Below are 16,199 nucleotides of genomic sequence, written 5' to 3' on the forward strand. Positions count from 1 at the left end.
GCAAGAGCCCCCAAGAAAATTATTTTTTTTTAAATAAGGTGCTGAGGGGCATGGCTTTGCTCTCTGGCTTTCACAGAACCCAGCCGCCGAATGAATAAACCCATCCAAGCATGCTGGATGAGGACAGACGCACGGCCCAGGTGCCCCATCACCATGGCCAACAGCCACCAAGCCCCCGTAGCAGCGCCACCTAGTGTAGCAGCGGCTGATTGTAGAAGGCGAGTTGGCCCAGCCAAGACCAGCAGAAGGCCTGCCCAACCCCAAATGCCGGCCTGATAAAACATGAGCACAGACACGGATTGTTTAAGCCCCATCTTTGGGTGCTTTGTCACAAAGAAACACCTGGTTGACAGATGATGCTTCTGCCCAAGATGAAGGAACCAGAAGCAGATTTATCTTCCAGCCTGAAGCAACCAAAACAACCAGGTAAGACTCTTGGACACAGATGGGCGATGAGGGATGGTGAGCGATGGTGAAAGGGCCATGCGAGCCCTAGAAGACCTAGCTACTGTCGAAAGCATTTCCCGGCCGCAGCGCAGGCAGAGGGCAGCTAGGAAGACACCAGGGTCGCGTCTAGGAGGGACCAAGTCTGAGAGAACGAGGCTCTGCAAAGAAAGAACCCCGGAGAGATGCGGAGGGTCCCACTGTACACTCGGCAGAGACCTTGCCCGTGTGGGAGCGTGAGGAAACTACCTGACGGCAGGAACTAGAGGGCGATGTGTGGAGCTCGCACCAAGCCAGGAATCGTGCCGGCCCACTGGGCAGGTGTCATGCATGGGCCCTGAGTACAATACTCAGGGAGAGGGCATGCCCAGTACTCACTGCCATCAGGCTACTTCTAACTCGGGGGACCCTCAAAGGCAGGGTGGAACTGCCCCTGCGGGCTTCCGGGACTGCGGCTCTTCTCCCCACCCCTGGCAGTTTTATGGGCACATAATTTACATAGCATACAGTTCAGCAGTTCAATCGTTCGATCATATCAAGACAAATTATACAATCACATCCAAAGCACGTCCCCCACCCCACCATGGTTCAATCAACTTCAACATGAGTTGTGCAATCACACTCCGTTCTAGTGCTGCCTCCCCCTCCCGCCCTCATTATCCACTCCCCAAACCCCCATTCCTCCCCCCAACCCCCCCACCCTCCAGCCCAGTGTGTCCCTATAAAACCATTTTTTTCTTCTTTTTCAGGGGATAGCGCGAACGCAGTCCCCCACTACCACAGATTATGCAGTCAAGTTTCCCACATTTGGGGAAATGGCAGGGGTCAGCACACCCGGAGTGCAATGGGTGAGCCTCGCCCTGGGAAAACCACCTTCGTGATCCTGGCGTCAGGTAAGTATTCCCCTGTAACACCTTGTATCAGTTGTTCTCATCCTACATCCACCACCCCTGCTGCGCTTCACTGGTGGGTTACGCAACAGAAAACAACGAAACACAAATCACTCCGAGGTGGCAAGGACACGCTCTTATTAGTGTAAAGACAAAAGCAGAAGCCACGCGTGAGAGGGAGAAGACCCCATCAACATGCAAAAGCCCAGGGCAGAAGGTTCTGTCATGGAACAACTAGAGATGCTTACACCCAGAACAATTTCAGATCATGGCTTCAGGGAGGTCAAGTGGCCCAGGACCCTGTCTGATTCAGCATAATCAAGATGACCGTGGTCTCTGCCTGATAATCAGGCTGCTCAGGACTCAGGCCGCTGGCTAGGGCGGCTCTGCCAGGGCTTGGTCTGACTAGACCCTCTGCAGAAGGGTTTTGGTCTCCCACTGTCCTCCACGGCCTTCCATAAAGTGGGTGTTCCTGATTCTAGCACGAATGCTTTTCTCTTCCCCGTATTCGAGTTCTGCAATTGTCCTCCTCAGAGCACACAAGCTGGTTGGCTTCCTGTGTGGGCTTAGTTGACAGGGCCTGGAACTGTGTGAGCAGAAAGCTTCCTCTACGTCCATAAAGAGGGGCGGCAGGTGGCTTTGAAATGCTGACTTTGTAGTTAGCCGTCCAATGTGGAACACACTACCCGCCAGAACTCCTTCATGCCCCAGTGTGGAGAAAACTAATTTGTGCCAGGAGCATCTTAATACCTCAAGACCTGAAAGGATCAGACTGTATTCAAATGACTGCATGTCAGAAAACCTAACTGGTGTGAGAACTGAAACATAGCATTCTTAACTGTATCCCAGCAACTACACATATAACTAAGGATGCGATATATATTTTATATCATTCTATTTTGCAAAGACCTTTCCGATAGAAACGTGCTATTCAATTGTGCCCATTGCCCAGGTGACACAGGTTAAGAGAACGCGCATTAGCCGTCCAGCACATAGCATGTTCAATAAAGGCTTTGCTCTATCAACAACTCTCCACAATCAAATGGCTTTTTCCACGCTGCACATTCTCTACAGAGATCACAGCTCAACCTGCCCAGACCTTCGCTTTCAGGGGGCACTCGGTCTGCGTGGTCCTGGAACAAGTAGGAGCCGTACCGCATGCTGGTTCCAGTCCTAGCTCTCTGCCTTAACTAGCAGCGTGGCCTTCCCCTCCTCCATCCCGATTCAGGTCCCCGCAGGGTGAGGGAGGCAGAATCAGATCTCCTGGAAACCTCCTCGCCAAAGACCCTCAACCACCCTCAAGTGAAAATTCTCAATGGCATTTCCTTCCCCGACACACCTTCTTCAGGAGGGTGTTTTAACTTTTTAGTGTGGCTTGGGTGAAAGTTTACAGAGCAAACCAGTTTTCTGTTCAACAACCTAGAGCACTTTGTCTCAGGACACTGGTTGGCACCCGCGCAATGTTAACAGCGCTCTCCCAAGGCCGCCTGGTTCCATCCCGTTCCTCCTCCTCTCCCGCCGCTCCCAGTCCCCTGAGCTGTGTGTGGGGCACTGCTGCCCCTTTGGGCTCCTGTGGCCGAGGGTGCTAAGGAGTCCAGTGCACGCGGGTGCTATGGTCCACTTTATAGACTTGCCTCTTGGTCAGCTGAAAGTGGATCCCCAGGGTGGGTTCAATTCCAGGCTGGAAGGGTAGCTGAGGATCACAGTCTTTGGGGATCCACCAATCTTTATAAGACAAGTAAGTCTGATCACGTTGATGACTTTGGTTTTGCTCTACATTTTTACTCCGTCTGTCCAGGATGTCCTGTTGTGATTCATATCAGAGCAGTCGATGAGGCTTTCTGCTGTCTCAGAGACTCGCGGGGCCAGTCCCATGGCTAGCGATCAGAATTCGCTCCTGGCAGTGAGTATTGGCAGCGGGACACCAGCTGGTCCGTCCGTCCTCGGAGCGGAGGAGGCGTGGCCCCTGTGGCTCCTTAGCCCTTTGCACCGTGTCCTTGAGTCTTTTTCTTCCCTCTTCTTTGTCCCCATGAGGAGAAGCCAAGCATTGTCTTCAACGTGGCTACTTGCAGGCTTTAAAGACCCCAGGCACTAGTCTGCCAAAGAATGGGTAACATTGTGTCTGTGGATTAGGTGATGCCAATGGACTTAGATGGCCCTTGAGACTGTGAGCCTAAGCCCCCAAGCCCAGTGACTCCATCTCTCAAAGTTTACAGAACTTAGCCCATCTGCTCTAAGACATCCGTGGACATACTTGCAATACATACAAACACATATGCAGCGATGCCTCTGCCATGTATATATACAGACATAGATGATGTAGATATAGGTGCATAGTGAGGGCGTAATCCCGTCTGCCTTGCCCACATCTGCTGAGCTTGCATGTCTGTTTTGTATCTACTGGTAGAATACTGTTTGTTATCCAGGGTTTTTGAAGTATGGTGCTGGCAAAGAATATTGAAAGTAACATGGTGCCAAAACAGCAAATAAATCTGTCTTGGAAGAAGTACCGCCAGAATGTTCCTTGGAGGCAAGCATGGCGAGGCAGCCTCACATACTTGGGACATGTTATCAGGAGGGACCAGCCCCTGGAGAAGGACATCAAGCTTGGTAGAGGGCCAGAGGAAAAGAGGCAGGCCCTGGACAAGACGGCTGGACACAGTGGCTGCCAGGATGGGCGCAAACCTAATTGTGGGGCGCAAAACAATTGTGGGGCGCAAAAACAATTGTGGGGGTGCTGCGGGACTGGGTAGAGTTTCGTTCTGTTGTCTTGGGGTTCTTGTGAGTTGGAACAAACTTGACAGCACCTAACGACAGCTCCAGCTCAGCATGATCCGCCTGTGCCAGCAGATGGCGCTGCGCCCCCCCCCCCCCCCCCCCCGCAGGTTCGATTGCGCAACACCCGCTGCATACCCAACGTTGTCTCCAGAAAGGAAGTGCAGCGCAAAGGCAATTGCCGCTTGAACCTTCCTTTCCAGAACCTGGCACTTCAGCCAGTGACCCTGTGTGGTGTGTACTTAGAATGGACGTGGGACTTTGGAAAGAAGAATCTGACTTTCATCATCAATTGCCAGCTGCTCCCCCTCTTTCCCGGCCACCCTTGTTTTTAAAAACGGAACGCCCAGGTGCGCAGGGGTGACAAAAGGTGAGTAGGAGGTGTACAGCAAGGATTGTTTGCTTTCCTCTTCATAGCCTCCACCGCCTTGGGCACTTGGTTGGTAATAGGTTTATGTTGCTAGACTGATTGATGGAATTGAAACCAGAGATAGAGACTGAAAGGCTAGGTCAGAGAAGCTGGGCCCAAGAGAGAATTCGGTCCAGACGGTACATTTACATGGTGCAAATGAGACCCCAAGAGAAAGAGGAAAAGCTGGGTGCCTGGCACAAAGCAGATGCTCACAAACACCTGTGGAACTGATTCAGGGCTCTTGCCGACATGCTCGCTGTCCACAGGGTGGCGGCCTTTTCCCGACTTCACAGGTGGTAAGCCCGCTGTCCGTCAGGAGGGGGCTGGCCAAGCACTTTGTGTCCAGCTCCGAAGGACAGCAGTTTACGTTTTCTGTCCGCTTTTGCATTTCTGGGTAATTTTGTCAAGCACCTTCTCATGTATGTTTATCCCGAGGAATCACAAAGGATGAACTGTTATTGCTCCAATTTGGCAGAAGACAGTGAGCTCAGTGAGTGGGAAGGGAATTGCAGTCCTTCCCTCTGCCTTCTTATTTTGAAGTGGGGTGTCTGGGGGTTACAAGAATTCACTAAAACACATTTTCATTTGATAATTTTTTTTCCTAACGGCTTCTGGGTGGCCTTAAAATGAACCTTCCTTTAACAACCACCTTAAAACAAACAGCTCCCGCCCAATTTGAGTCCCCGTTCATGTTCACCTGGGTGGCTTGGGCTGCTTGAATTATTCAGTTAATGAGGGGAAAAAAATGCCAACTGAGATAGATCTGATACTAGATGGTGAGCTCACACCACGTGAAGGCCAACTGACACCAAGACGCATTGTTGGAGAGGAAGACTGGGGAGGAGGGGCAGGAGTTAAATCAAGGAAATGGGGGGAGAAGAGAGTGACCCACAGGACCACTCCAGCCCAGGACAGAAAAGCCAGGCTGGGCTGGTGGGCACTTGTTCCTGGTGGGAGGCGGGCTTAGATACAAAAAGGGAAGGGAGAAAAAACTAGGACGGTATTGTTCATTTGAATGTTACAGGTGTAACTTTTTGTTTAGTTGGTAAATTTACTTTTGGTTTCATGGTCACACGAGAGCTATAAGCATATAAACCTAGTGTTATGTTTATACATAAATAACAAAATTGTTAGTGGGCATCCCGGGGCATGTTTGTTTGCACACAGGGATTGCACACAGTCAGGCCTGAGAAACAAACGCATTTGCCTCCAGGAAGGGGTCTAGCCATAGCCTAACATTCCTCATCATGGGAAGGAGCCTCTAGACCAGTGGTTCTCAACCTTCCACACGCCGCGACCCTTTCATACGGTTCCTCATGTTGTGGTGACCCCCCCCCCACCACCACAAAATGATTTTTGTTGCTACTTCATCACTGGAATTTTGCTACTGTGATGAACCGGGTCACCCCTATGAAAGGGTTATTTGACCCCCAAAGGGGTCGCGACCCACAGATTGAGAACCACTGCTCTAGGACGAGGCGGGAGCAGGGGCCACTGCCAGGTCCTGAGCAGGACAGGAGAAAAGCACTCCTCCTCATCATACCCAGGGCATCCCGCAGGTGGACTCCAGGCTGAGGGACCCCGGCCAGACTGACAACTGGCACCCAGTTTAATCAAGAGGGCAAAAGCATGGTGGACCTCCAAAATTAGGGTGAACATACCCAGGGCCCTTCACCCAACTTCACGTGTCTACAGCTAGTAGGGGCTCCCCTCCACCCCGGTAGCCCTCAGTGTTTGGGTGTGAAAACCGCTTGCCTTGCTCCAGCAGTGGTCTGTCTGTACAGTATGACCGCTAGTGAGTGACTTCACTCAGCACAGCACCCTCCAGGTTGTAGGTAGTTTACGGGGTGTCTCTCCTTGTACTAAGTACCCATCGCGTGTAGGTACCAGTTTGTCTAGTCTCCCATGGATGGGCATTAGAAGCATCTCCATCTAGTCGCGACTGACGAGAGCTGAGAGGATGGTGCCCTTGTTTCTCTCCATGTCACAGCCCTTCAGCCAAGGCCTTTGCACCCTTTCCTGGGGTAAAGTGAGCATGTTTTCACTTGTACACAAGGTATGTTAACTAGCAATAGGACTGCTCTTTTTACCTGGGAACTAAATATGGTCTTTATATTTGATTCCGATTACACACAATGTCTGAAAATGGGAAAATTCAGAGACTGCGCAGATGGATAGCTGTTAGAGGCGGGAAAAGGAAACGGGAATGAACCATGGCACGGGAGAGGCGCCAGCACCTAGGGATGCAGCAGAGGCCCACCCCTTCAGCCAGCCCTCACCTCACCAGACCAGGTTTCTGGACCCTAATCACTCCAAACAATCCATAGCACCGTGGTTCTGTCTCTTTCCGTGTCCGGTCCTTAATCATAAAGCAGGTCAGTCACGAGGAGGAGGGCCTCCACGAGAAGGCTACAGGGACAGTGACTGCAACCACCATTGTGGGGACGGCCCAGTACCGGGCAGTTGTGGACTGTACAGACAGGGCTGATGAGTCTAAACTGACATGACCACACGCGACAACACAGTTTGGGGGCAACTGGACAGGGAGGGAGGTGGTGTGAAGAGGTATTTTGGATCCTGACTGCCCAGAATCCTTAGCTCTTTTCCCAAACTTGACCATTGAGCCTCTGTTGGCATAGCAGCAGTTGGTGGGTAGGGATGTCGTGCACAATGAGTGGTGTGGACACTGGGATCATAGACACCAGAGACCTACATACAGGTACACTTGACCTCACTGACGGCTAGCAGCTTATTCCCAGGTGGGAGGAAACTGTGCCTGAAAGCCCAGGATGCCTGAAGTCTGCAACTCTGCTCGCTCTCCTCAGACTACCATCATTGACCCTCTCACGAGACAGAGAGGAGGCAACTCCCCAGTCCTGGGTAGAAGGGGTACGCAGTGAGATCAAGGATGGGACAGGGAGTTATCTCCCCGAGACCTTGCTAAATAGAACCACCACCCCCAACCCCACCTTCAGCTCATCCCCCTTTACCTCAGCTCCTCTTCAGACCCACGTGAGCCAAGAGCGACACAACAGCTGGGCGGAGTGAGCCAGGCAAGCACACAGGGTTCAATGGGCGATCTTGGTTTTTCTGCAGCTGATCTCCATACCTCTCGTCCCTTGAGCCCCACAGAATACAGGTCTGTCCTCCAGAAGCCCCACTGGTTAGCCTCCCTGATGAGCACTGTGCACTTACTTACCTGTGCAGGAAAAAGTGCTGCCCACAGCCGCCACCTGAATTGCCTCTCCTGGGAGGACAAAGAGGGCAAGTTTGGGCCCTAGAGATCCCATGAGGGGGCATGTTAGTGGCTTCCCCAGCAAAGGTAGGAACAGATGTTGGGGTTCTGTTGTCTCAGAACCTCACTGCCTCAGAAGGTAGCCTCTCCCCTCAAATCGAGCCTTCCAGCTTCTCGAGCCCCACTACCTATCAGCCACACTCCATCGCTCATGGTCTGGTACATTTCCTCGACTGCATGCTCCTTGGAAAAGGCTTTACCATCAGTGTGTATGAATCTACTCCACATTTCTGGAAGCAGAAAATGGATCTATGTAGGCTCAGACTCACTAGATGGAAGTGGCAGCAAAGGAAGACCAACCACCTCTGGGCCTAGTACTTCCAGAGATAGGGCCACAAGCCGAGGTGCCTAAAGTGAGGGTAAGGTCGGGGAGATCATCTTACTCAGCAGAGGCGGGCCAAATGGGACAATCAGGATAGCCCAGGGGAATCAGACAAACACTCAAGTGCCACCAAAGGAGGGTCCACGTTACTGTACACTCCCAGCTTTTCCAGGTGAGTGGCCAGAACAGGACTTAGATAATCATCTTCGGGCTCAGGGAAGCCTAGGTTGGTCAATGGAAGGGCTATTGGCCAAAGGTTTTAAAAAGCTAAGCGCCTTTGGGACCAAGAAAGCAGCTGGGATGCTAGCACGTAATGAACTAAGGTCCAAACTGCAGCTCGACGAGTCATTCTGCCAAGGGAGGCCGTCTGGGGAGGCCCTGTGGGCAAGGGCTGCGATCAGAGGTCCCCTCCAAGTAGGAGCACGCCTAGACCCTCCAAACGAGTCCCAAACCAGGGCAGTCTCTGCTTGACGTCTCCCTCCAACCCCCAACTCTACTCCACCCTAGATACACTCCACTCCCTCCACCTTCCCCACCTACTCTCACCAGGCCAATCCCTCTACCCCAAAGAAACCCAAACAGCTCACAAGTGCATCAATCAACCTTTAATGTCCAAAAGAGGCGTGGATGCAGAGCATAGGAGATGTGGCGGGGTCTCGGCCCCGGCTCCAGAAATGAGGGCGATGAACACAGACAGACACTTCCAACTGGCCACCCATGTCTGAGAGGGAAGGGAAACACAGATTTGGACAGCCATAAAAAAATAAACAAAATCTAAAACCAAGCATTCAATCTGCCCCAGACAGTGCAGGGACTTGACAGTGGGAACTCCGTCTGTCACTGCCCGTCCCCACCCTCCCCTCTGCCAGCTCCACACACAGAGGGTTTCTCCTGCAGAGGGACAAACAAGAGCTGGTTCCTCCAAGGTGAATCCCACACTTGCTTCCGGAGACTGGGCAGCTCCATCAGCAGGGAGCCCACGGCCTCACCCAGACGAGGGTCCACAGCCCTCCTACACTTCCTCCCACTTGGGGCTCTGCTTCCCCTCCACACCCAGAGCCCCTCAGCGCCTCCACGTCCACCTCCCCCATCAGAAACTACCCGCCAGCCATGTTCCCTCTCCATGAGACCCATCCCAGCACAATGACAGCTCAGCCATCTCTTCCCAGCTTGCTTGCTAAAAGCCTTCATAGGAGCAGACAGCAGCAGGGCAACAAGGGCCCGAGTCAGGGGGCTGACACCTGTCCTCACCCCAAACACCTCCAGAGGTTAACAACAAAAAGTCACTTAGAACTGTTCCCCCATCTGCCCGCATCACCCCCAGATTCCGCACTGTCCTGTCCCTCCCTCCCCCCTCTACCAGCACACATACACAACACACACAGAGGAGAATCAAGGGAAGACACTGATTTGGTTTGATTGCTAAGACCTAACTAAGGAACTACGGTCACCTCAAGTCCTCTTGTCAGCCACCTCGTAAGGCTGCTCCAAGAAAACTCCAAGGGGTGAGAAGCCGGAGGGCTAAGCGGGGAGCAGACAGGAGGGGAGGAGAGAGAACGAAAAGAAAAGTCACCAGCAAATCCACCCCCAACATTCCCCTAGCGCGAGCACTGCAGGAGGAACACAGACGGTAACCCACAAAGACACAGCCCTTACTTAGAAACTCTCCTGACAAAGACAGCAAGACACTCCCACACACACACACCACGCACACGAACACGTCTCAGGGCCCCTTGAAGAATCTACCCTGACCCCACACTCTGCCCCGAGTCGCAGAATCACAGTTCAGTGGACTAGTCTCCCTGGTACTACAGCAACCCCCCCCCCATCTCCCTCTCCTTGCCACCCCCAATTCCTCCCCGGTCTGCCCCCCTCAGCACCCCCCACTGGAGGAGCAAGCTGCAGGGATGTCCTTCCACCTCCAGCAGACGTGCCAGTGTCTTCCACTAGCCCTCCTGGCTTAGGGCCTTTGTGGAGGGCTCTCGACTGCGGATGGGCAGAGAAAGAGAAAAGGGAGGGGAAGGGAGAGGTTTCCTAGTGCAATACAACCAAAACAAAAACCAAAACAATTCGTTTTAAAGTCTTGAAAATGAAACATAAAGCAGCCTTCTTCCCCAGGCAACTAAACAGAAAGAAGTTTGGTTTTGTTTACTGCGACAGACACATGAAATCGAGTATACAGTCCATGCAGCAGCACAGCCATTGGAGAGGACATCCTGGTGCTGGCCCCCAGTGCCAGACAGTCCCAGCAAGGCCGCCTGCCTGCCTTCGCCTCGGCACCTAGCCGGACTTGAAGAGGAGGATCGCAACCTGACCCAAGTAAAAATAGATGAAGTGCTTTGTCTCGTGTGTGACGTAGCTGCCAAAATTCCGGCCCACGATACAATGCCAGGTAGGGTTATATTTCTTGTCAAATTCCTGAAAGAGGGATGAAAGGGGAGAGGTGATTAGAGAACGATCAGAATGGGAGTCTCCCCCAAGCCCGGCAGCAACCCCACATCTGCCACCACCTCCGCCCAGCCCAGGCCTGCCTCAGGAACCTCAGGGCTCAGATTCTGGGGCGGCTTAGAACACTCCTCCCTCATTAAAAATTAACACCACAAAGGCTCCATTATTGCTCTGCACCAAGCCTCTAGTACTTTACAGCCTGCCATCTCTCTTCCCTTCCTCCCTCCCTCCCTCTGCCCACCTCTCCGCCTCCCCACAGAATCAGAGAGGCCAAGGCATTCAGGACCATTCCACCACCACACAGCAAAAGCACAGATGGGGGAAGCAGCAGATGGATCCAGCCACAGCTATGCAAGGGCAGCAGCTTACCCTACCCCCACAGGCCATCCCTACTACCAATCCTGCGGCTCTGTCCAGATGCGTAACACACAACTTAACTTGCTCAGTCTCCTCACAGTGCAAAGAATCACCAAACCCAGCCTCAGTCCGGACCCACGACTATGTAACTCAGGAGAACAGTCAGTACACCCAGGTCTCACCGCCCTCACACGCAAAACGAGCTGGTTTTGATCTGTGGACTCTTAACAGAGGCACCAGGGCACCAGGGCCCCAGACAGACCCTCACTCAACAGGAAGCCAGCACCCCGCAGCTTCCCTAGGGGCTGTACATACAGAGCTTCTCTCCTAGGGTGCCAACACCCTCCCTTTTCATCTCATCCACAAGGGTGGAAGTGTTTTAAACCAAAGGAGACCTACCACTTCTCTGGACTAAGAGCTACCACCTCAAACACCTTCTTGGGGGTGTCAGAGCTGAGAATAGTCATAATGCCCCCATCAGGCACAGGCCTTGGCTTGAAATCAGCAAACTCAAGACCCATCTTTCCACTTCTAACTTCCGCTGCTTGCTTGCTCATTTACTCACACCCACTGACTCGGGATTGTTAGGGACCAATCTTGTACCCTCAATATTGCTCAACTATTAAAAAGATTATATCGTCAAGGCCGCCCTTTCCTTAATGTAGAAAAGATGGGAATGGTAGTATTTGTTAGTACCATATATACTCGCGTATAAGCCGAGCTTTTGAGCACATTTTTAATGCAGTTTTTATGGTAAAATTAGGTGCCTTGGCTGATATTCAGGTCAGCTTATACTCAAACATATATGGTACTTTTTATGAGAAAGAAAAAACCTCTACAATGATACTATAAACTTAAAGATCACTTATGATCTTCTATTATCTGTTCAAAAACCCTGATCTTCATTTTGCAGTAATAAATGAAGCCCTTTATACTTGGTCCCAAGTGTTTCCTCCAATGGCACACAGTCATGTAACCATCTGTGACCGACTGCATGCGCTTGAGAGCCTACAGAGAATTCCTAGGTGACTGCTCTGGCCAGCCAGGCTTACCCCTTCATTTGCTTATTTTGTCTGCATGGGACGGATCTGCTTGGCTATGCTCCCAGATCCAGCCTTTCCCGTGGCACACCAGCCCCACCCCGGCCTACGCCCTCCGGCGGCGCACCTTCTTGATGTAGGCAGCAATGTCCTTCTCTATGTTGTACTTCTCCATGGCCTGCGTAGCGCAGTCAACGGCATCCTGCTGCATGTCCTCAGACATGTCCGCGTTCTTGATCACTGCCTTCCGGTCAGACATCGTGACACTGCAGGAGGAGCAGAGAGGTGAGGCCGAGGCCACACTCTAGACGACGAATGCCAGCTGCCAGGTGGGGGAGGGAGTGCAAGAGGCTTGGGCAACAGGCATGAGGCACTAAGAGACTGAGACCCCTACCTCAGCTCGTGGCCCCCACCCCTGGGAAATTTGGAACAGTGAAAAAGGTATTAGTCCTCAGTTCTTGTCATCTATCAGAAGCCAAGATAATGATATACCGTCTATTAGATGGGTCTTTAGGTAAGTTACTTAACCTTCTTTGGGCTTCCATGTTACCTGTAAACTGGGCATCAAGGACTGTCTTGATGGTGGCATAACCCCTGAGGATATGGCCACGAGACAGACGTACCACGGTGGGAGCTGAGCCCCACCAGGAGCTGGAGGAAGGTGAACCTACAGGAGGATGCGCTCCCATGGGATCAGGCACCTGCCTTCAGCCCGACTCTGAACTGTGTGGCCTTAGACAACTCACCAACTTTCCAGCATTTGACTGTTTCCACTTTAGCAATGAGGGTAGCTCATTATCTGTCAGGTTGTTACAGCAACTAAATAAGGTTATATGACAGCATCTGTAAATCAGGGCCACCTGTCACACAGGAGTTGTGAAACCATGTCCCATTGGGTAGAATCAGCCCACCACCTGTGTTTGTTAATAAAGCTTTAAAGGAACAGGCCTTGTCCGATCATTTGCATAGTGGCTACAGCGACAATTGCAGAACTGAGTAGTTGCAACAAAGGCTGCAGGGCAAAAAGACTCAGCTATCACCTGGCCCTTTAAGGTGGCCAACGCTGCTGTGTACACACAAGCAAACGGGAGGTAGATTCCAGGCCTTCAACACTCAGTGGTGGAAGAATAACACCTTCCAGTAAGCCCTCTGGGCAGAAATTGCCCTTACAGACCAAAGGACTAAGTGAGGTGAAGGCGATCTATATCTAGTTCCCTCACAGAAGGGTTCTTCCCCTAAACAAAAAACATAGAATTGGGGTGGGGTGGGGACATGGTAATAGGGATTAAAACTGTAAAAGATGCCAATGAAAAAGGAATTGCTTTTAAATAGCCACATTTCAAATCCCAGTTCTCCAGACCATGGTCTCCGGGCTACAGACAGGCAGAAATCTGAGGTTAACCCAGCCCCAGCCCCATGGGTCCCTCTGGGCTAACAGAAATCCCCAGAGAGTTGGATGAGGTAGCCTGCTTGGCAGTCTGTGGCCCGCAAGGTGCTTTGCAGCAGAAGGAATGAGTTCAAAATCCTGCCCCCTGCCCTTGACAAGAGCAGCAACAATCCCAAGTGTCGCTCTCTGAGCAGCCCTCTGTAGCCTCGACCAGGGAACAAAAGATGGTCTCATCTGGGCCCATCTGAGATAAGCAGCCCTGGTACGGTTCCAGGCCACCTCGAGCTCCATGTTCACACTAGCCTGGGCGCTCGGTGGACTGGAATAGGTGACCTCACAACTAGTCCTCCAGTCTCCACAAAGATTCAGAATGCACCCACCCTAGGCACCTCGGCCGACGCTGTCTAGTGATGCAGGGCCAGCCTCCCCTGCAGCCATGCTAGCAAAAAGGGCCTCAGACACACCCCTAGGAGGAAAAGTCCGTCTCCAGGGGACGCTGTGAGCACCACCTGGCGCTGAGGAAAGGTCAGGAGAAACCCGTTCAGGCCTGACTAGCTAAATGACCTTGGGCAGTCAGCATCTGCCACTTAAAATCAAAAGGTTGAACAGACATCAACTGGGGCAAACTCAATGGGCTGGGGCCAATGGAGCAGCAGCACTGGGAGAACTGGGAACGCTCTGATGTTACAAAGCTCTTCATACGGGGAACCTCTTTCCTACGCCCTAGTGGTTTAGCGGTCACGTGTTGGGCTGCAAACCTCGAGGTCTGCAGTTCGAAACCACCAGGTAGGTGCTCCTGGGGAGACGGACGAGGCGTTCCAGTCCCATAACAAAGTTAGTCTAGGAACCGCACAAGGGCAGTCCCACCCTGCCCAATAAAGTCGCTGAGTCAGAATTGACCAGACAGCAGCGAGTGCGGCTTGAAATGTGAAAAGGCCTTGTGGTGCAGTGGACGCTTACAGCAGCGGAAACTCTGGGCAGGCAGTGCGTTTGCTGGGGCTTTAGTATGACGGCAGCTGGCGTCAGCCCTCCGCAGGTCACCACTGAGAAGGGGGCACCGTTTACAACTCCAGGGGTGGGTTGGGGTCCGGTGACAGCCAGGGAGCGAGTATGAATTCCGTCCAGGCAAAGTATGAACTTGGCACCAGTGCCCGCTGCCTCATCCCCCAAGTCCAAAGGAGCAACTTTGTCACCGTAATTAAAAGCCACCTTACTCTCCAGGAGAGAGGCGGCAGTTACGTAACGCTGGTCTTGTGACTACAATGCCACGATTCTTCACCCCCGGGGCCCCCCAGGCGTCTGGGAGAGGCGAGACCCAGCGGCGGCCACCCCTGTCCAAGGTGCCGGCAGGAAAGGGGCAGCGAAGTGCCCAGCCTAGCCTCTCCTTCCTGGGGACGCCGACGGGCCCTGCGCCTCCAGACACGAGGTGGGTGCAGAGGGCCCCGGGCCAGCCGTCTCGGTCACGAGCCCGGGCTCCCTGCAAAAGCGAAAAGGGGCAGCTCCCAGGCTGCCGACGGTAGACGTGGCCCCGATGACGAGTCGCCCCACCGCACAAACGCCTCTACCGTCCCCTGGGGGCCCCCGGGGGGTCCGCGCCCCCTCCCCCACCCAGCCCCTGGGGAAGCAGCGCATCCTCCCCCCAGCGCCCTCCCCCGCCGGCCTGGAGCCGCGCCGGGCCGCCCGGCCGCCGCAGGAAGGACGCCCTGGGCTGGAGGCGGCGGCGGCAGAGCCGCGTCACGCCCGCGCCCGCGCCACCCCCTCTCCCTCGCCGCACACCGGCGGCCTGCGCGCGGCGCGGGCGACTCCCGGGGGGACGCGGGCGCCACCTCCGCAGCCGGGGCCTGCTGCCGCGCCGCGAGGGTCGCCCCGGCAGCGGTGGCGCAGCCCCGGCCGCAGGGAGGGAGGGGCGCCGGGGGCTCCGGCCGGGCGGCCGCCCCCGCTCACCTTCACCGAGGCGAGTCCGCTCGGGGCTCCGCGGCAAGCAGCGATGGCCTCAGGCAGGCGCGTGGGCAGGCGCGGTGTCCCCCCGGCTCCCGCAGCCCCGGGCCGCCGCCCGCCCTTGGAGCCTCGCCGGCCGCCCGCTCCGCTCCGCTCCGCCTCGCGCCGCCGGCCCGCACGTCCGCTCCGCGACCGCGCCTCGCAGCTCCGCTCGGCTCTGCCGCTGAGCCCGGCCGGCGCGCGGCCCCCCTGAAATAGGGCCCCGCCTCCGCCCCCGCCGCCCCCCCGCCGCGCGCGCCGCCGCCCGCGCTCGCCATTGGCTGCGCCCGCCGGGCCCCGCACTGCGGGCTTCTCCCCGCGCCGCTCTCGCCCCACATCTTGTTTCCTCCCACAATGCCTTGGGGCCGGGGGTGGGGGGGGGAAGAGCGAGCTCTGCGAAGGGCGGGGGGCGGGGGGCAGAGAATGCAGACCCGTCAGCCCCGCGCTGCAGAGTCCGCGCCTGGAAGGGAAAAGAGGCCAGGCCCAGGGGGCGGGGGGACCCCCGAGGACCCCACTCCGCGGGACACAATAGGAAGAGAGGGGGAGGTTTTAGATCCAGGGGGCTGATGAAGAAGGGATGGAGGGAGAGGCCAACCCTTAGGGAAAGGGGAAGGCCTGGGGGGGAGGAGGGGGAGACAGAAGGAGGGGGACAACCTCTGGGGAGAAGGGCAAGGGTGACGGGCCTTGTGAAGAGGCAAAGGCCCCCCTTCCCTCCCCAGCTGAGCCTTTGTTCCTCAACCTGAAGGCCAGAGGCCCTAACAACCCCCCCCCACACACACACAGCCCCCCGCTGAGGCTCCAGCTTGTATTCCTCGAGGCAGACCCCGAGCAAAATGGTGTCTGGCTCAGTTT

The 16,199-nt window shown here is 54.6% G+C and overlaps 1 protein-coding gene and 1 pseudogene across 1 annotated transcript; both read right to left on the reverse strand.

Moving 5' to 3' along the window:
• Positions 1-1,190: 1,190 nt before the first annotated feature.
• Positions 1,191-1,345, reverse strand: LOC142460287 (U1 spliceosomal RNA; annotated as a pseudogene).
• Positions 1,346-8,728: 7,383 nt separating this feature from the next.
• On the reverse strand, positions 8,729-15,513 carry DYNLL2 (dynein light chain LC8-type 2). The gene is made up of 3 exons (XM_075561545.1): positions 15,315-15,513; positions 12,111-12,249; positions 8,729-10,556 (listed from the first exon to the last, which is right to left on the reverse strand). The coding sequence occupies exons 2-3, from the start codon at positions 12,240-12,242 to the stop codon at positions 10,419-10,421; spliced, it is 270 nt and encodes an 89-aa protein (XP_075417660.1). The 5' UTR covers positions 12,243-12,249; positions 15,315-15,513; the 3' UTR covers positions 8,729-10,418.
• Between the last annotated feature and the right edge of the window lie 686 nt (positions 15,514-16,199).

The sequence above is a fragment of the Tenrec ecaudatus genome, chromosome 10 (genome assembly GCF_050624435.1).
Source record: "Tenrec ecaudatus isolate mTenEca1 chromosome 10, mTenEca1.hap1, whole genome shotgun sequence".
NCBI classification, from domain to species: Eukaryota; Metazoa; Chordata; class Mammalia; order Afrosoricida; family Tenrecidae; genus Tenrec; species Tenrec ecaudatus.